This window comes from Anas platyrhynchos, chromosome 6 (assembly GCF_047663525.1).
Source record: "Anas platyrhynchos isolate ZD024472 breed Pekin duck chromosome 6, IASCAAS_PekinDuck_T2T, whole genome shotgun sequence".
NCBI classification, from domain to species: Eukaryota; Metazoa; Chordata; class Aves; order Anseriformes; family Anatidae; genus Anas; species Anas platyrhynchos.
This window is the reverse complement of record NC_092592.1, coordinates 31,677,620-31,694,920: the sequence shown is the minus strand read 5'-3', so window position 1 is coordinate 31,694,920 and position 17,301 is coordinate 31,677,620. Positions and strand designations below refer to the sequence as shown.

The following is a 17,301-nucleotide window of genomic DNA, read 5'->3' as shown; positions in this document are numbered from 1 at the left end:
ACTTCTTTTATATTCATGCAAATTAAACTGCAGTTTGGTCTGGGTTTGTGTCAAGCAGTAATTATTGCCTTTTTTTTTGTTCTTACAAGTATTCATGCCAACTCAGGGTCTTCCATTGTTTTAAAAGGAAATGTTTGCTGCTAAGGAGCAATATGTTTTAAATGTGAATTTACCAGTATACAAGTATGTGAAGATACTTATTTTTTCTTTCTCTTTGTATTCAGCACATAGAGGAACTGTTGAGACAGCAGCAGTTTTTAGAAATATTCTTGGAAGGCACAAGGTCTCGAAGTGGAAAGACATCCAGTGCTAGAGCGGGTCTTTTATCTGTGGTGGTGGATGCTCTCTTCTCAAATGCTACTCCTGATGTCCTAATTATACCTGTGGGAATTTCCTATGATCGCATAATTGAAGGTCACTATAACAGTGAACAGCTGGTAAGAGCAATTTAACAGCTTGTTTTGCCTTGGGGATTTTCTGTTTATGTGCAGGAGAATGTGTTACACAGTTAAATTATGTGCTGGTAGTTCTCTGTCACATGCACTTGGCATTAGTGATGAAGAATGTAGAGCCATGAATCACAGAGCCTCTCTGATAGGGAGTGCCGAGGTATAGGTAACATAGTTCTAAATGCAAATCCATGACATAAAAAATAATACATTCAAATGGTAATACACACGGAAAACAGTAGTTCTCTAGACTTACCTGAAGTTATAAGGTGTGTCAGAAGATTCGGCCTTCTTGTCTGTTGGATGCGTTTTTAATTTTGAATGTAACTTTTTAATTGCAAATTGGAAGAAAACAACAACAAAAAATACCCAAAAAACAAACCAAAAAGAAATAACACCCAAACCCAACTACTACCATATTTTCCAGGGCAAGCCTAAGAAGAATGAAAGCCTTTGGAGTATAGCTAGAGGAGTCTTCAGGATGCTACGGAAGAATTATGGGTGTGTCAGAGTAGATTTTGCACAACCGTTTTCCTTAAAAGTAAGTTTGGTATTTTGATGATTTGTTTTGAAGTTTGGTTTTGCTGTTTCAGACATTTATTTTTACTTTCTCATTGTGGGTAGTCATTATTAGCAGAATTCTGCAGAATAGAATTTCTGCAGAATTCTATTCCAGTAGGACAAAAGTATGTAACTTCCCTGGTTCACTGAATGCATGAATCTTCAAACACAACTGTGTTAAGCTGAAATAGTTTCAAAGTTGACATAAAGGATCATGTTAGTTTTGAATTAGCGTAAATATTTTCATTGGTGTTTTTTTGTTTGTTTTTTTTAACAGCTTTTGAAGTGATCTGTGTAATGTGTAGTAATTCTTTAAGTTGTATGGATGTTTGTAGTTGAAGGAAACTGGTTACAGTTCTTCAATTTAAGTAATTGAATGGTTAACGCTATTGTTGAGGAACAGTACTTGTCTTATTGGATTTTTAAAGTTGCTAAGCGAGTTAGTAGTTATAAAGTCACCATGGATATATCACCAAATCTACATATTCCATAGTTCATCATTAGTTTTCACCTATTGCCTACACTAATTCACAAAATACTGTTCTGTAGTTTCTCAGGGAAGGGTCTGGTTCACTACTAGCTGCTTTCACTTTCTTTCCCTTATCTCTTTGCAGAATTTGCTAGTATTATACTTAATTTATCTGCACTTCACTAATCTGTCTTCTGCTACAGTATACCTTTTTTTTTTTTTTTTTTTTAAGTGTGACTTTAATAAGATTAACTGCTGTAACAACAACCTACTAGAACATTATTCAAATTAATTAGGCATTCTTCTTTCTGCCCTACTTCTCTCAGAAAAGCAGTAGGTTGGAGAGCTTTGGAGGGTTCAATTACCACAGCATGAAATTATTGTGACTGTCTGCACTGCATTATAATTAGTGTAGTAAGGAAAGATATTAATTCACTTCCAAAGAAGAAGGCTTGGGTCACTTCCAGGCTATTCTTGGTAGTAAGCTAATGATTGTTCTTGGATCAGTATAAGGAAAAGAAGGTTATCTGCCCTCTTAATCTAGTGAAATACTGATCACTCTATACCTTCCTAGCAGCCTCTGCCAAGTCTCATTTGTATGTGCATTCTTTCTTGTACTCCAGAAATAGAATAAGCGTGACATAAATTGTTTAAGTATGCGTTAACCAAGATTTGCAAAAATGTTGTAACTACGTCAGTTTAAGTTGATGTAGCTATATCACAGCAAATTTTTCTAAGATGAGTTTTTTGGGGTTAATTTTGAGCTTTTGAAGTTCTTTGAATACAGATTTAGAAGCAGAAGAGGGAGAGCTGAGTGTGAAAGCCCTTTAAAAAGCTTTCCTGAGAGAGAACTTTTTCTGACCAGCAGGCTAAGTGGCTCTGTAGTTTCCCACATTAGTCTTCATAGGAACTGGAAGAACGCAGTGTCCTGAAAACAGAGCAATGTAAATGCTAACCTGTAAGGAGAGTCTTCTTAGAAGTTTGGGATTCAAGAATTCCAAGTATGTGGTTTGATGCCTGCTTCCTGGGTGCTTCAGTTCTGTGATGTCTTACAGATAAAGCTTCTATAGTGGTGTTTACCTATGGAGATGCTCCCTGTGCTGGTGTTTGAGGAAAGAAGCAACAAGCAATAATTATAATCTCTTTGTGGGTTCTGAATGAGTACTAGGCTTTGCTCTCATTCATGCTAATGAAGGCAGTTCTCATTAGTTTAATCACGGAGAAGCTAGTCTCAAAGGACTTCTTCTCAGCAAGATGCTGACAGGGATTGTGTGTTGTTTTTTTGTCATTATTTCACCAAGTATGGATTCTTTGCAGTGGAAAGTTTTCCTTTTCATAAAATAGAATTAAAAGAGAATAGAGTGTTGCAAACTTGTCACTTCTGTAACCTTATTTTAATGTAAGCTATTTTTAATCACTGTTGCATTTTTGAGTAATTGATTTTTTCATGTAAATAGTGTGGATGCAGTTGAATGCAGAAGTAAGGTGAGAAAAGTACAAAAACAAACAAACAACAAAAATCAATCTTTCTCTTAATAGGAATACGTCAACAGCCAAAGTCAAAAACCTGTGCCTGCTCCTCTTTCTCTGGAACAAGCTTTGTTACCAGCTATACTTCCATCAAGGTAGAGATTTTTTTGTTGTTGTTGAGGAGAGGGATGACAGGTTGATATTTTTTTTTTCCACTTTTCCTTTGGCTTTTATTATGCTGCATTACATTTCAAGAAATGCCTGAACTCCCCAATGATTATATGATTATAACTGTGCAGTTTATTCCAAGAGTTGCATTCTTTCTGGGATTTTTTTTTTCAAATAAGCTTGAGGAGGCTTTTTAAAAAAGATTTAATTATAGTGACCTCTGTTGGTTTAATTTTAAATTTTACACAATAATTTAGTCAGCGAAGAAAAATAACACTCTTATTGAAAAAGGAAGAGTGTGTTTTTAAAACCCACAAACATCTCAGGTGGATTTTGGTATAATTCCAAACCAAATAGTGAGAACTTGTGAGTGAATACCACTTGTTCAAGGATATGACTCACTTAGAAATTAAAAACTTCACCATAGGGCTAGACTTGCAAGTATTACAAAGACTTGGATTTTAGTTGAAGTCTTTGCTCGACTTTTACAAACCTGTGTGGTCCTAGTAAAGACAAAGTCATTTATCTTTGGAAAGTTTGAGGTCCGTACAAAAGACCATTTCTAGCTTGTGTGGCTGAGCTGAAAACTGCCTTCTAGGCAGATTTGCTTAATCTACTTCTGTCTGTATTCACTGAAAAGAGCTGTGGGGTGCAAGTGATGTAATAGCAAAGTCATGAATAGCCATAGGACAAGGCAGATGTTCTGTTTGCCCTTTTTATTTTGGTGTTCTTATCTTGGTTTGTTCTTCAGTGTGAAGAAAGTGTCTGGAAAAGTTGTAGACATTCAACTTTTTGTGGAGCTTGTTATGCATAACGTTTTGTGCCCTTACCAGATTTCACAGTGTATTTTTGCACTGTAGTTCAGTTAGTGTATCTAAAAAATATAAAAATCAATGTAAATCTAAATGTCATAATAAATTTTTTTATTCTGTCTTTAGACCTAATGATGCTGTGGATGAGGGTAGAGAGGCTTCGTTGCCTAACACCAGGGATATAACCAGTGAGCCCTACAGAAGAGAGCTGATAGCTAACTTGGCTGAGCACATTTTATTCAGTAAGTGTTCCAGTATCACTGTCAGCTACCTATTTTGTCTTGCTTGTTGCATGAACTAACTTGCTGTTTGGTAGTGCCATACTTCCAGATTCTCTCTGTTCCAGGAGATCATTTCACGTGCTTTCTTGACAGTTCTCCCTCTTTTACCATCCTCCGGCCCTCTGGAACACTTAATAGACTGTCCTTCTGTTTGTACAAACCTTCTTTTTATATTGGTAACTTGTGTATTTTTTTATTAGTATACTGAACTTGATGTAATTTGAAGTGTTTGCATTGATATCAGCGTATCAATATTACATCATTACTTTTCATTGCACAATGTAAGAAGGTACTGCAGTGTCTTGTAGGTTTTATTTATGTTACTGCTCTCATGAATTCATCTAGCTGCATGGGCCACTGGCTTACAGGCGATGTGGTGTGCATTTCAGTTGGCAGGTCTGTGAATTCAGATACAAGAGATGCATACGAAACAGCACTTCTAGCTTAGTAAACTTCTGAACTTCACTCAGGCTTCTGAGTTCAAGTTACTGTAGTTTGATTACTTTAATATTTTACATGCCTGCAGGTCTCCAGAATTGTCCGTGGTCTTTACAGTACTTCTGTAGGGTAAATATGATCATCATTGTGTATTGCTAGAAGGAACTGAAGCGCTAAGGGCTGAGATACAGTAGTGTCAGGGCATGCTTGAAATTCATTAGTTCATACCCTTTTATTGTTACTGTATAGACATAATACACTTCATATTTCATTCAGAACATACAGATCTCTGCCAGTATCACTAATTTTTAAAGTAGTGGCTAATGTTTCATTTGTAATGATGTTTTAAACTTTTCTGATAGTTGAAGTGTTTCAATTTAACTTTGTCTTGTTTACTTCTAGCTGCTAACAAGTCCTGTGCAGTGATGTCCACCCACATTGTTGCCTGTTTGCTGCTGTACAGACATAGGCAGGTAAGGCTTTTGTGCTGCATAAATGGCCATACAGTGCTTTAAACTTGTTAATTAGAAGCATAGTCTGCATTCTACTATTGCACGATACTGACGAAAGAAGAGAGATGCATTTGAAGTAGATTTCACGTACTCTTATATTTTGGTTAGGGGTGAATGCTTGGAGATAACACATTATTGATGAGATAGTAAAATATGTTCGTATAAAAATAGATTTTCAAATTCAAAATTTAGTTACTCTTTTTTTAAAGAGTAAATGGTTTATGTCCATTGTGTTAAGATCACATTTTAGATCTCTGATGTTGAAACACATTTACCACTGAAAATGCTAGCACCTCTTCAGTTAATTTTCAAATGAGTTTTGCTGTCCCTTGGTACTAGAATATTGTGCCAATTTGGCAAAATTATTCTAATGTTTAAAGGAACCTTTGTGCATGGGGCTTGGATGTTTTTTTCCTTCTACAAGTGTGTTTGGCATTTTGTATGAAATTCCTTTTCCCTCCAATTTGAAGCTTTTATTGCACATAAATTGAAAACACATTGAAAAATATTGGTCAGGTGTGTAATCTTCCCAGTCAAAAACAGTATCAGTATTCCCATCAGTACACTCTTCCGGTTTCCTAAAATAATGGGATGAAGGAAGCATTTTGTTATGTGATCTGAAGATATCTTGCCAAAAAAAAACAAAAGAAAGCAAGCTCTTCCCTATGTCTCTAACCACTTGTGAGTTCTGTTAATTACACTGTGGCCAGATAACCAATCATTCATTTTATAGTGGAGGTAATGGAAATACGAGATCTCTAACGTGACCTCTTACAGAATAACTTAAGTTTCTGTGGGTTGTGAAATAAACTAAGATTCAAACAAAAATCTTGCATTCTCAAATAGATGTATGTCTTTAATTGTATGTAATTCAAAACGCATGGTCTATTTCAGTAAACAAAAAGGCTTTCTAACATGACTGTTGGGCTTGGGATTTTTGAAAATCAACGTCTCTTATGTGTTTGCTATATACATGTCACGTACAGATAAACTCGTGCAGAAAATTATTTTTACTTTTTTTTTTTTCTTCTAGGGAACTGATCTTTCCAGGTTGGTAGAAGATTTCTTCTCCATGAAGGAAGAGGTCTTAGCCCGTGACTTTGACTTGGGTTTTTCAGGGAACTCAGATGATGTTGTCATGCATGCCATCCATTTGTTGGGGAACTGTGTAAATATCACAAACACTAGTCGAAATAATGAGTTCTTCATCACTCCCAGTACAACGATACCTGCTGTCTTTGAACTCAACTTCTACAGCAATGGAGTTCTTCATGTATTCATTAAAGAGGCAATTATTGGTACGTGCTGGGGTTTACCATGGAAAGACATTCCTGTGACCCATGAAGTCAAAAAGTGCCTGCACTCGACCCCAAACCCAGTTTTCTATGTAATTTACTACTAGTATATATTTGTCACCTTCCTGTTTAAGCCCTTGTTTACCCTAACAAAGTTGATGTTGAAGTAAGTTCGGTTTTGTTTTGTGGAGTGTTTCCACTCAACTTTCCCATCGTCTTTTATCGTTCTTGGAAGTATTTATGTATTGTTCACTGCCATAGGCAAGGCACTGCCAGATTTTTGAGCCTATATGGCAGAACCTGTGCTTTGTTTAGCAACGTTTTAATGGGAATTTGTTTCAACCTGAGATACTTTGGAAACAAAAGGAATAATAGTGATTCCATCTCCGTTTTTCAGCTGCGTGTGTAATGTTTGACTGTTTATAGACCTAAAAATAGACAAAACTTTAGTTTTAGTTTAGTTTAAATTTCCTTTGCTGTAAAGCTCTTTGGAAAAACTCTGATTATGTTTATTTCTGCTCCAGCCTGCAGTCTTCGTGCAGTTCAGAGTAAGAGGTACAGAAATGGTACCAATGGTGCTTCCCCCAGTTTGATTAGTCAAGAACACCTTGTCCGAAAAGCTGCCAGCTTGTGTTACTTGCTCTCTAATGAATTTACTATATCTTTGGTAAGTCATTGTATTAAATTGTTCACGTTTTTTTTTTCCCCCTCTTTTTTTTGGTACTTAAAAGAGAGTTAATGCTTTTTTTTAAGTGTCTTGATTCTGATATGCTTGTTGTAAGTGCAGTCTGATGATAAAGGGCAGCAGGAAGTTGAACATCATTTGAAAAAAAAAATAAAAATGTGGTGTTACCATTTGTTTCAGGGAAATGTCTGAACATTTGAATGAATATGGTTGCATCAGGACAATTCAACCAGAAGCTATCTGGTTTCAGATAACATGTGAATTAACTTGCCACATTGTTGTTGCTTTATTGTTGCCTCAGCAAAAATCAGTCAGTCAGGTTTAGGGGATCCACACTAAGTGTATGCCAGCTGCTTGTGCAAGCGTTAAGTGTGTGATACTGGGGTGAGCCTGAAGCTTTTCTACTCTGCTGCCATCAGGCTTGTCCTGAGACAGAAAAGGTTGATCTCTTTGTCAGCTTCCCACAACTGTAGGTTGGACTTCTTTATCTTTTGCCTTGTTTATGTCATTAGACCATTACAACTATTATGTGTGCTCCCCAAAAGCTGTTTAAATATATCGATTTAAACAAATATAAGATTTGAGAGTACCAGATGAGTTTGCATGCATGATTGAAATTATAGTGAAATAAAGGACTCTAGATTCAAAATATAATCCTAATTTACATAGTTGTGCAAGAGTGCCACAGTGCCATACCTAAGAGTGTAAATTTTAAATATGTCCTGACATTGTTTTTTGTTTTGTTGCAAAACATTGAAGAGAACTCATATCTCAGTATTGAAAGATAATCTGTATACCTACAATTTTCAGTGCTAGATTTTTTTTTTTTAATACATACAAGTTACGTAGAATTTAGGGATTCTTCAATTCTTTCTTAAATCTGTAGACTTTTTTTTTGCCCGACTCTCACCTTTTTCAATGAAACATAAGCCAAATTTAATATTTTTGTCTGGGCAGTAGTATAGTTCATATGATAGAGTTCTTCAGTAATGTCATCCTTCTCTCTCCAGAGTTAATAACTGATTTTTTTTAAACTTAAAAATAGGTGCTTTTTTATTTAAAAAAAAAAGTTTCAAAACATACAAGGCAATTTCTTAAAAGTGGAATTTTCTTTAAATTCCAAAGAAATCACTGCTGTAAGTCTGAATGATTTTACTTTTATGATGATTTTTTTCCAGAAAAAATCATCAGACAAAAAAGTGTTTCTGGCTGCCAGGATAGACAAGAGTGGTACATTCAGATTATGGTAATAAAAGAATGATAACTTGTTTAATAGGCATAATAATGCTATATCTAAAAAATTTATACAGAGTAGGGAACTGGTCTGTGTTTCTAATGGGTGTAATGGATGCAATTTTTTATTTTGTTATTTAGTGTATTTTATTTTGCTTTGCAGCCTTGTCAGGTGATATATCAAGTCTGCCACGAATCAGTGGAACGGCTAATACAGTATGGTATTCTTCTGGTTGCCGAGGTAAGATGACAGATAGTAAATGTGCTGTTCCTTGCATGTGACTTTAGCCGTAGGTAGTTAAGCTTGTTAGTTGTTAGTCTTGTTCTAAATATATGTTACTACAGAAGGCTGGTAACAAATGAACAAGTCTAGGCCTGATGCTGTTTGATTCTTACGTTTATAAGCATCAGACATTTGGGGGTGGTCAAAGTGAGCCTACAAAAGACTGTGTAATGTCACTGTCCCATTCCATTACACCTACTAAAGATGACATATTTTATACTGCCTTGCGAAATGGGGATTTATTTTATTTTTGGAGTCCTTAAGAATTGTAGTATAGCTGCACAGATGTTTAATTTCTATTTGTAACAGAACAGATATTTTGGTGCTCCTGGACTCCTCTGCATTGGTCTAGGAATTCCTGCAAACCTTCTCTGCTCACACAATGTGAAGTTTTGAGTTGCTGCGTGGTGCAATCTGTCACCAGAGGCATCTGTTGTTCAGGAATGCGGGGATGAGGCAGCGGCTGACTCAGCACACTGTTACTTCCCAGACATTTTTTGTGCACAGTAACCAAACCGTGGAGCTCAGGGGGAAGTGACAAAAAGTAAAATAGCATGTAGAAGAGAGATTTGGCTTTTTTTTTTTTTTTTTTTTTTTCCCTGCAGCTCTCTACTTTCAAAAGAGGTGAGAGCTACTTCTGGTGTGCTTGCTCATGGCCATTACTCCTCTGTAGTCTCACTGCACACTTTTTGATACATTTTTAATACGTATAGTTGTAGGTAATATTTACTCAATCCTCCTGGATATTAAACTTTCTCCTCCTTTGGACTTACAACTGCATGCTTTTTATCTTAATTACTGACATGTTATCATGCTTTAAGATGTAATCATTATTAAATAAATCCAAAGATGAATGCTGCTTAGGGATTAGAAAGAAACTTGTATGTTCCATGCCTGGGGACAGATGGGCAAAATAGGCGTGGATGGTAGCAGATGCACACCTCTGTCTACTCAAGCATGCAACCTGTCCTGATGGTTCTTCTGTAAGTTTTGGTTGCTGAGGCTGGTACTCGGCTGTTTATAGGTGGGATGTACATAACTGTTAGCAAGTGTGTAAATACTCAGTTGTGTTATCTGACATACCACACCAATGCAACATTTGAATGCTTTAAAAATACATATTTTATCAGTAAGCTTCTTAAACTCAGTGAAACTCTGTGCCTGCTTATTCTTTTAAAATATTAAGAATTTACATAATCAGTGCAAACACTATAAGCAGTAATTGTTTCATGACTTGGGACAGCTTGGAAATGTTTGTGGCTTTTTAAAACCTGTTTTCTAAAAGGGGTAACTACTTTCTGCACCTTCTGATGTTTTTACTTTCCTGCTGAATTTCACACATTGGGAAATTTCCTAATAAATTGATACATGCTTTTTAAAAAATTCTTAATTCTTTTCCTGTCACTCTACTGTCTGCTTCTACAAATAAGAAACAATCCCAACACATCTCTCTAGTATTTTTTAAAACTTATTTGCTGGCCTTTGCTTCATTCTGAATATAATGCCTGATCATATTGTGAGATGGGAAGGATGTTATACATCATTTACTACAGAAGCCTTTCTCTTTGTCATGAATATTAAGATAGTAATCATAATGACATGTCTGTTATCCGCTTGTTTTTAATCTTGCATGATTTATATTTCTAAGTGGAATATGGGGATCTTTCCCAAGTGACTTAGTGTTGGTGACCTTTGAGAATCTCAGCTCTGCTTTGAGCAAAACAAATAATCATGAATGAGAATGATTGACACAAAGGTTTCCCTTATTCTTCTGGGTGTGTATTTGCTATCTCTGAAACTGATTTCTGAAGATGCATTGTTGAAATTGACTGTTGCATCAGTTAGTTGGAGTATTTCTGTTGCACCTGAATTACTGTGCACCTGAACTCGTGACATACTTGCATTATTTCACAACAGAACTAAACCACTACTTGGGTAGTTCGAGTATGTATGTACTTTTCAATTGTGCTTATTGCCTCGGTAGATTACCTCATCTTTTCTTTGCAACAGAACTTCACAGTACTTTATGACTTTACAGAGCACTTTAATTTCAGTAAAGCCTTTAATTAATAATTGTTTCCTAAATAGATGAAAAACAAACTATTGTGAGAAAAAAAGAGTTCAAGTTGAAGAATATCTACCAGTGGTATTCTTGCTATCGTGCACTCATTTCAGAAGTCTTGAAATGTGTGTTTACCTAAGACTCAAGTAAGCGTCTTAGGTAAATATGAGTGTAAATCCATGCCCTGATATGAAGACAGATTACTGGCGGAGTATTTGTAGGCTAAACCTGGGTGGTGCCTATCAGGATGATTAGCAGAACCAAATTGCTGCAACACAACAGGTAGAGGGGACTAAGTGTCTTGGCATAATTGAGATTTAAACAATTTGGATCCTTTGCAATCAAAACTAGCTGATTATATTCCAGCCGATGTCTCATGTGGGGACAAATACACGAACAGCATTGTTAGAGGCAGTAAGTTATCACTTAAAAATAGGAACTTCTGGCATTCTGCATTAACTGATATTTCAGCTATTGTAATACAATAAAACACAGTTTACTAATATCTCTTTAACAGTAGTAAAATGGTTAGCAACATCCGCATCCAGATGGTGTCTCAGCTTTCTATCCTAATGCAATTGAAAACACTTTCTTGGTAATTGCTGCTGACTGGCTGCTGGTGAGAAGGTTCAGCAACATGACAGCAGAGATTTTCACTTTTATGTGACAGGCAGGCTACAAAAAGACGGTCTTTTTCACCAAATTTCTTTTCTGTCTGCATGTCTCAACCCTGTCTATAAGGGTCTCCCCTGTTCTTGTTAAATACTGCTTAATGAAAGGACTGATTTAGTTGGATGAGATTATAAAATAAGCCTGTTTGTTGCTTAGATTTCATTTGATATATTTTTTTGTTTGTTACCTATTTAACCACATTGTCTTTCAAATTTAAGCAGGATGATCAGGAGGATGTTAGTCCCGGTCTTACAGAGCAGCAGTGGGATAAAAAACTCCCTGAACCATTAACTTGGAGAAGTGATGAGGAAGATGAAGACAGTGATTTTGGAGAAGAGCAGAGAGATTGCTACCTGAAGGTAACGTAAGGCTAAGATACTAAGGCTCGTAACCCTGAAGCCTCTTACCAGAGACAGACTACTTCGCTCATTCTGGAGGGCTAATGATAAAACCTTTTTCTTTTTGCTAGCTCTAGTATTAGCCTGTCATATTTTGCTACAGTCAGTAAAAAAAACCTTTCTCTCTTTCCCATGGAGAAAATAGATGAAGATATATCAAATAATCCTATAGGGAGGTGGAAAGGCAATGGTGGTATCATGAAACAAAAAGGCCTAAGCATCTTAGTGTCTAAATGTTTTATTCTTCATAGATTGATCATGTTGATTTGTAGACTTATATCAGTTTTCTCACAGAGCTGATACAAACAAACTGGTAAACTACTTTTTTGATATGCTTTCATAATGTACTGTCTTGTGTCCCTGTACTCTTTGTTGTAGCAGGAATTATTTGGGCTGACATTTTGCCATGTACTGTGGTGCAGGTTGTTTCTCATTTCTGCTCGTCTCCGTCTTTTAAGCTCTTGTTGCTCTTTCTTAGGTGAGTCAGTCTCAAGAGCACCAGCAGTACATCACTTTCCTGCAGAGGTTACTGGGACCTTTACTGGAGGCATATAGCTCTGCTGTCATCTTCGTGCACAACTTTAGTGGTCCTGTTTCGGAGTCTGAATACATTCAAAAGTTACACAGGCACTTAATAAGCAGGACAGAGAAGAACGTTGCTGTGTATGGTATGTCAAACAGTTTCTTTCTGGAGCCGTACTTGATTCTTTCTGTTCCTCCTGGCAGCAGGATAGCCCAAGTTCAGTTGCAGTTTGTTTATCTTTGTGTTTACTTTCTTGCAGCTGAGAGCGCTACCTACAGTCATGTGAAAAATGCAGTGAAAGTCTTTAAGGAAATTGGGGTAAGTGTGCTGTGATCAAAGCTGGAGACTGTTAAGTTTCGTTTTAACAAGGAGCACAATTTTGACAACTTGTGAAATCTGTGCAATGTCAATTTAAAATGCATGAGTGTAGCTGTGCAAATGTGTTACATCTTTTGAATATTTCTTTAAAGCTCAGGGCCGAAGGAAAGGAGCACAGTGCAAAACAGGCCACTTCTGGCACCTGTGAAAACTTGTCCAGATGCTATCTAGGGGACCAGGTGTTTTATTCCTAGCTAATAAAGTTCTTTGCTCTGCTCTGTGTCCTTGGTGCACATCAGTAACAATGTTGGAAGGTAGAGAGCATGCCCTGTGCTAAGTGACAGCTATATCAAAGTTTGAAAGACTACTTAAATCTTAAAGTTATTGAGTTTTTATTTTTTTTTTATTAAGTTACTGAATTTTGTCTCAGTGCTGATTGATGTTCCAGGAGCATCATCTTACTGGACCTCTAGCCTCCATCGTGAGGATACAGATATTCTTTATTTTTGAAGACAAGGGTCGGTTTTGCACTATACCACTCACATTTCAAATTTTAGATTTTCTATCTTGAATTTACAAATAAAAAAAAAAATCTTTCATCAAAATGGCATGACTTCCTGAATACCAGATGGGATTTAACATTGTAATTTTAAAAGCACCAGCATTTGGGCAAAATATTGCCAGGTGAGGGTTTTGTAGTCTTTGCTCTTGAGTTCTGATGTATTAAATAAGCTAGCAATAGTTAGCCTGGAGTAAAGCTTATGGTAAAGGCATTCATCATTTTAATTCTAGTCTATTCTGCTGTTGGAAAAGCAGAACTAGATTGCATCTGAATTTTTGTTTTCAAAGTGCATGCATATTCAATTCAGATGCATTTTGAGTGCCTGTTTGGTTCCTCATTTTTGTTAGGAGTTGGCTGTTTATTGTACACTGCTTATTTCATAGTTTCTTTTCTTAAGAACGGTGATTACTTGAATATGGTGATAATTACATATATCCATGCTGTGTTTCAGGTTTTCAGTCAAACAAAACAATGTAGAGACACTATTTTGGAACTTAGCACTACGTTCCTACCTCAGCGCAACAGGCAAAAACTACTGGAATTCATCATGAGCTTCATGGTACTATAGAACACATACAGCACCTTTGTCCAGGGACATGAAGACAGGTTTTGAGACTGTGTCAAAGCCTGACAACATTTGCTAATCCTTCAAAGTTTAAGGTGCCACTGTCTGGGTAAGGCCTTCTCTGACTTGAACTACTGGAAGACAAGTGCCTTATTATGTATGCATTTATTGGTTTCTTACAGTCCCAATCCTGTTATGATACTCGGATGACACTTCGGATACAAGTTAAACATGTTGCAAAAAAAATAAAATAAGCAATTAGGTTTAAAATGGAGAGTGAAGTTTTATCAGTGTTATGTTTTAAATAAATGTACTTTTAAAGACTGTAACAGATGCACAAATACAAATATTTGTGATCTATAGGTAACCCTGAGATCTTGAGTTTAGTGGCAACACAGCTTATGGCATAAACAACTAACTTTAATTCTGATCCAGTTTTATTGTTTTAAATAAATGGTTTCTAAAATTTTGCTTAGGCAGGTTAAGTACTTCATGGATAAAGCCATAGATTTGCATAACTGCTAACATAAATGCCAAAATTCTAATGAGAGTAACAGGTACAAACATCTGAGAATAACGATCATGTAGCAGATGATTGTGAGAAGTGTTGTCAGCAAGCACAGCTTGCACTATTAGAGCTGAATAGTGCAGTGGTAAATTGCACTAATCACTGCTGTCATGAAGAATGTGAGAGTAGCGTTTTTGTTTTTATTGTGGCATCTGTCTTTCAGCTAGTTGAAAGTCAGGAGACAGTTGCCAAAGTGTGAATATCTTGTAAAATCTTAGTTTATTATTTAATTGAGAAAAGCTATTAAGATTTCTTTTTTAATTAATAGGGTGTCAGATTATTTTTTTAAGTGGAGTAAAAGCTTGATTTGGTGAAATAATTTTTAATTTTGGCCCTAAAATTTCAGCAATAACTTTTGCAATTATTAGGAAAACAGTGGCTCATATTGTATTCTGTTGCTGAACAGATTTAAATTAGCACGAAGGAATAGCCTCTAGAAACATAGAATGTCATAAACAATGTCCTTCGGGCTCTAATTTAACTGGCTTATAAGAGAAAAAACACAACAAAACAAATGATGAATAATTCTGTCCAATGAAACAGGACTCTAGTCTTGCAGTGTCATTGTTTTGCACAGAGGACTTGCACTGTAGATTTCATCTTCTCTTCTGTGAGAGGAGGTTAGATTGCAAGCTGTGGTCCTGTGTTTTTAGTACAGCTGATCTAGTTGAAGCAATAACTTGGTGGTACATGAAGCTGGTTTGCTTGTGAAATGTGTTTTCCTCATTTAGATTCCCTTTGCTATGAGGGAAATCAACATTTCCATTACTGCAGTGTTTCACTTGATTCTCACATCATGGCCTTGTGAGCAGAAAATCCCCCCAAATTCATCATGTGAATCTCTGTTGCTTAGCATAAATATGGACAAACATACTTGAATCCCAGCATTTGCACTGTTATGCCAGCACAAAACTGATGCACATAATTTGAGTTTGTGGCCAAGGAGCTTGCATTCGTACTGCACATTCGTCAACAAGAATATTTCTGTATTTTTTTTTTTATTAAATACTATTAATATTGGAAACCTGTGGTTTATAGTTTGTTAGCATTATACGATTAGCACTGTGAGATGCATGTGTTTTGTCACTAAACCAGGTGCTCTACAACACTTAAAAGAATTTCTGAACCAAAGCTACATTAATATGGATACAAACTGACCATAGAACTGCATCTGTTTTTATACACTTCTGCTGTCTTGGCAGGGTAGTGACTAGCACATGATTTATTTTGTGAAGTCTTCTATCTCTTAGGAAAGTTTCATCTCATTCTAGCTAACATGCACTGTTGGTTAACCCAATGAACGCTCATACAACAGTTGTTGCTGATGGCTTCCATTTAATGTCAAAAAAGACTAGGTGCTTCTGAATAACAAGTCTCAGTTTACTACATTTCAGTAAATCTGAAGTGTACTAACAGTGAAGACTGTATAGAAAAAGATTTTTACAAATGAAGCAATATGAAGCAAACAAAACTTGAGTCATTTTATTAAGATTGTTCTGCCAACAATCTGTATTCGTTACCGTAAAACCCAGGAGTACTAAGGTCACTGGAGTGTTCTGGCTAGGTGTTGCATCTAAAGATAACTTATGGATTACCTTTTAAAAAAATAAAAATAAAAAAATCTGAGTAATGTAAGTCAATGAGAGGGTAGGGTACTATGCATGTGATACACATTAATGAATCCTTTTAGTATGCAGAGGGAGGGTGCACCTCTAAGACTGTGTTTTGTGAGAAAAATCTGCACGTGAGAAGTCATGTACTATGAATCATCTGCCAGTGGAAGCCTTTGCTTTCTGCAGCAAGTGTGTATGTATGCAAGCATGTATATTATGACACACAACTATGCTTTCTCCTGAAAATAAAGCACAGAATAAAAATTATCAGACTGTAACAGTCAAAAGCTATACCCGACACTTTTGCACTGTATTTACACCTTCAGTGTCTTCTGATTTTATTAATCTCTCATGTTTCCTTTGCTGATACAACACCAGGTTGAGTTAACCTTGGTAAAGTTAACTAGTAAAGAAGAAATGATGGACTCTGAATTACCACAAATGTATTTTAAGACTCTCCTCTTATAAAGGCTTACACAAGTCCCATCATTCTTACAAACATATTACTCAGGTGTGCAAGTCTTTTGGGCCAGGGTCTTTCACAATAAGTGAAATGTAATGTTTTTCATATGCATCCTATAGATCTTGTATTTTAGAGTGATGGAAGAATTCCATTTTCCATGCTGCCACAACTACCCAGTCCCCCGGGGATCATAAATTTGTTGATGTTTACTCTACTCACAGTGACGTATGAGGCATACCTGCCTTCTCTTTGACAGCATAGGGCTTTACTCACATACCTTTGATTAGGAAGCGAATACGCACACTGATGTTTAACAGAACTGACCGCCTGCTCCACGAAGTATTGGAATCACAAATTTAAAAGGTTGAGCTGGAGGTGTTGTAAGATACCGTTGCTATTTTGTTTCTGTGCTTATGAGACTGGTACTGCTTCCTTGTGAATGTTACCACAGTTTATTTGTTATGTCTAATGGATGTCTATTGTAGAAGCACAGAGGTGTACTGGATTCATTTTAATAAATTAAACTGTTTGCTAATATGACATTTAATAAGTTTTCTAGTGTGTTTTTTTTAATAACCTGCTAAAATAATTCATTTGATAATTTTGTCCCTTTCTGTGTTGAAATTGAACCATGAAAAGCTTTCCTTACAGATGTGGGTGCACGTGGAAGTTTGAGACCGAGAGGAATTTCTAGTGGTGAATTTACTAGAGCAGAACCATTTAAAAAGCCAATTGAGATGACATCCTGACTCCTGAGTCAGTTCCATTTGGTCACAAAGCAGAGGTGCCATTTAGTTTCACTGTTCCCATCCTCTCAAGGATCTTGTATGTGGCTTCCATGTTTTTTTAAAGGCTCTGAAAGTTCATCTTACCTTACAGGGAGGGGTGGGCCATGCAGAAG

The 17,301-nt window shown here is 36.3% G+C and overlaps 1 protein-coding gene across 6 annotated transcripts in view; it reads left to right on the top strand.

Moving 5' to 3' along the window:
* Nucleotides 1-16,940, top strand: part of GPAM (glycerol-3-phosphate acyltransferase, mitochondrial) — a 49,712-nt gene extending 32,772 nt beyond the window's left edge. For 4 of the 6 annotated variants that reach the window (XM_021268821.4, XM_038181455.2, XM_038181454.2 and 1 more), the window contains 12 exons: nt 225-437; nt 877-990; nt 3,019-3,104; nt 4,056-4,171; nt 5,051-5,121; nt 6,194-6,458; nt 6,980-7,122; nt 8,537-8,614; nt 11,609-11,749; nt 12,267-12,456; nt 12,571-12,629; nt 13,643-16,940. In XM_021268821.4, the coding sequence (XP_021124496.4) occupies nt 225-437; nt 877-990; nt 3,019-3,104; nt 4,056-4,171; nt 5,051-5,121; nt 6,194-6,458; nt 6,980-7,122; nt 8,537-8,614; nt 11,609-11,749; nt 12,267-12,456; nt 12,571-12,629; nt 13,643-13,759 (1,593 nt within the window). In that variant the 3' untranslated portion in view covers nt 13,760-16,940. The remainder of the gene's footprint in view (nt 1-224; nt 438-876; nt 991-3,018; nt 3,105-4,055; nt 4,172-5,050; nt 5,122-6,193; nt 6,459-6,979; nt 7,123-8,536; nt 8,615-11,608; nt 11,750-12,266; nt 12,457-12,570; nt 12,630-13,642) is intronic. The other 2 variants (XM_072039785.1, XM_072039784.1) reach the window with 1 other exon arrangement.
* The last annotated feature ends 361 nt before the right edge of the window (nt 16,941-17,301 follow it).